Below are 2,532 nucleotides of genomic sequence, written 5' to 3'. Positions count from 1 at the left end.
CCATGAGTGCTTCAAGAGGAGTTCTCTATACATGGAAGAGAATAAGAATTCATCATGGCTACTATTTTTAAAAAGAAAAAGGAAAGGAGAAAGAACAAGAGCTTACCTAGCCAAAATTCGGTATAAACGCAAGGATTGGCGAAAACAGGCAAGAGTTTTTGCTTGTATGGTTTGAGTCATTGAAGAACACTTGAATAATAGTGTATGAATAGTGAGATAAGGGGCTGAAAACATAGGTAGTATGTGCAAAATTTTCTCTATTTCTCCTCTCTCACACACGGTTTTTATCTTTCTCTTTATGGTAAAATGTTATTAAATTCTTGCTTGGTAATTGTCTTAAATAAAATCTGAATCTAACCTAATTAAATGTGGTAAAAGAGAAATGGAAAAATTAGAGAGGAATGGGCTGATAGTAAGAGAAAAGGAGCGTGATTTCGAAGAAACACAGTCAGCGTCATAATGACGTATTTATCCTTAGTTAACCGAGGTTAATTACTCGTGGTTAAAAACACAGCAGAGAGGGGTGAGAGGCTGAGATAATCTCGAATCAGAGGCTAAGACAGGGGGTGGAGTTAATTAGGTAGCAAGCAAGAGGATTCGGGGCCTCTAGGAGTCGTTTGCGGAATACTAGGCAGAAATTCGGTTCGGATAACTTTTACCGGACGGTAAAACAATTAATGGCTAATAGTTATTCTTAAGAGGTAAATCCTGAAGGGATAACTAATATGAATCTAGAGACACATTTACTTGAATCGAAATTACTTTTACCACTGGTTATGAGGTTTTCGGTTACTAGAATTTTTTTGGTGCACGCACAATCGTTACTAAAAGCGTTTTTGCGGCTCAAAAGTTTTTGGTGTAGTAACTAAATCAATTGTAAGATAGTATTTAATATCCATTAGTCAAATTTGACTTAGAGAGATTAATTATCCTCATAAAGCCAAGTTTGACCTTGTAACTCTCTTTTTCTTTTTAATTTTTAATTTTTTTTCAACTAGAAAAGTCTGTTTACTGAAAATCTGGTTCTTACATTCTACCCTCCTTAAAGAAAAATTTGTCCTCAAAATTTAGTCACCTGAGAATAACTATGGGTAATCCTTCTTCATTGTTCTCCCTAATTCCTAGGTGTGTTCTTCCATGCCATCTCGTCCCCAAACAACTTTTACTAACGGAACCTCCTTGCCTCTCAGCTGTTTGATACTCCGGTCGACTATTTGCACGGGTGGTACTTGAAACGTCAAGTCATCCCGTAACTGTACTGTTTCAGGTTCTAGGACATGACTTTCTTCAGGATTATATTTTCTAAGCTGGAAAACGTGGAATACATCATGAAGATTGGATAGATAAGGGAGAAGAGCTATTTGGTAGGCTACTGATCCCACTCTTTTTTAAATCTTAAAAGGACCTATAAACCTAGGGCTTAGCTTCTTGGTCTTGAGACTACGACCCACTCCGGTGGTTGGTGTTACTTTAAGAAAAACATAATCACCTTCATTAAACTCTAAAAGTTTCCTTCTCCTATCGACATAGCTCTTCTGTCGGCTCTGAGCCGCCAGAATCCTCTCACAAATTCTCTTGATTTTCTCAGTTGTCTCCTGAAATAACTCTGGTTCCAGCATACTAGAATCTTTTCCTTCATACCAGCATAGTAGGGATTGACATTTGTGACCGTAGAGTGCTTCGTATGGTGCCATCCCGATACTTGCATGGAAACTGTTGTTGTAGGCAAATTCTACAAGCGGCAAGTATCTTTTCCAACTTTCTTTCTAGTCTAGTGCACATGCTCGTAAAATATCTTCCAGAATAGTCCTTTCCAACTGGCCGTCTGTCTGAGGATGATAAGTTTTACTCATGTGTAGACGCGTTCTGAATGCTTTCTGAAAAGCTCCCTAAAATCGTAAAGTGAATCTCGAGTCCTTATCTAACACAATACTGGATGGTACCCCGTGCAACCTAACTATTTCCCGAATATAAAGTTCTGCGAGCCTTTCCATTGAATAGTCCATTCGGATTGGTAAAAAGTGAGCAGACTTGGTCAATCTATCCATAATTACCTAGATAGCGTCATTGCCGGATGTAGTTCTTGGCAGTCCTGAAACAAAGTCCATCGTAATCACCTCCCATTTTCACTGTGGCACTTCTAGAGGCTAAAGAGTTCCTGATGGTTTCTGTGGCTCAATCTTCACCTTTTGACGTGTGAGACACTTAGAAACAAAGGTAGCTATGTCTCTCTTCATTCAGGGCCACCAGAACATCTGGCTCAAATCCTAGTACATCTTAGTGATACCTGGGTGGATCGAAAATCTTCCATGATGTGCCTCCCTTAATATTTTCTATCGCAGATTATCGAATTCTGGCACACATTTCTTACCCTTGAATCGCCATAGTCCTTCTACATCCTGTCTTACTTCTCTCTATTGGTTCTTGTCGACACAGGACAACACATGACAAAAACCTGGTCATCTTTGACTTTTGAGCTTGCACTCGTCGAAACACGTTTAAGTCAATTACTTACGTACTTGAGAATCAGCT

The 2,532-nt window shown here is 39.0% G+C and overlaps 1 protein-coding gene across 1 annotated transcript; it reads right to left on the bottom strand.

The window, feature by feature from the left end:
* Positions 1-1,121: 1,121 nt before the first annotated feature.
* On the bottom strand, positions 1,122-1,694 carry LOC110266443 (uncharacterized). Its single transcript, XM_021111169.1, has 2 exons — positions 1,470-1,694; positions 1,122-1,307 (listed from the first exon to the last, which is right to left on the bottom strand). The coding sequence occupies exons 1-2, from the start codon at positions 1,692-1,694 to the stop codon at positions 1,122-1,124; spliced, it is 411 nt and encodes a 136-aa protein (XP_020966828.1).
* Between the last annotated feature and the right edge of the window lie 838 nt (positions 1,695-2,532).

This window comes from Arachis ipaensis, chromosome B1, assembly GCF_059453495.1.
Source record: "Arachis ipaensis isolate K30076 ecotype BB chromosome B1, ASM5945349v1, whole genome shotgun sequence".
In the NCBI taxonomy this organism is placed as follows: domain Eukaryota; kingdom Viridiplantae; phylum Streptophyta; class Magnoliopsida; order Fabales; family Fabaceae; genus Arachis; species Arachis ipaensis.
Note: the sequence above shows the minus strand (reverse complement) of the source record. Positions and strands in the feature narration are given on the sequence as shown.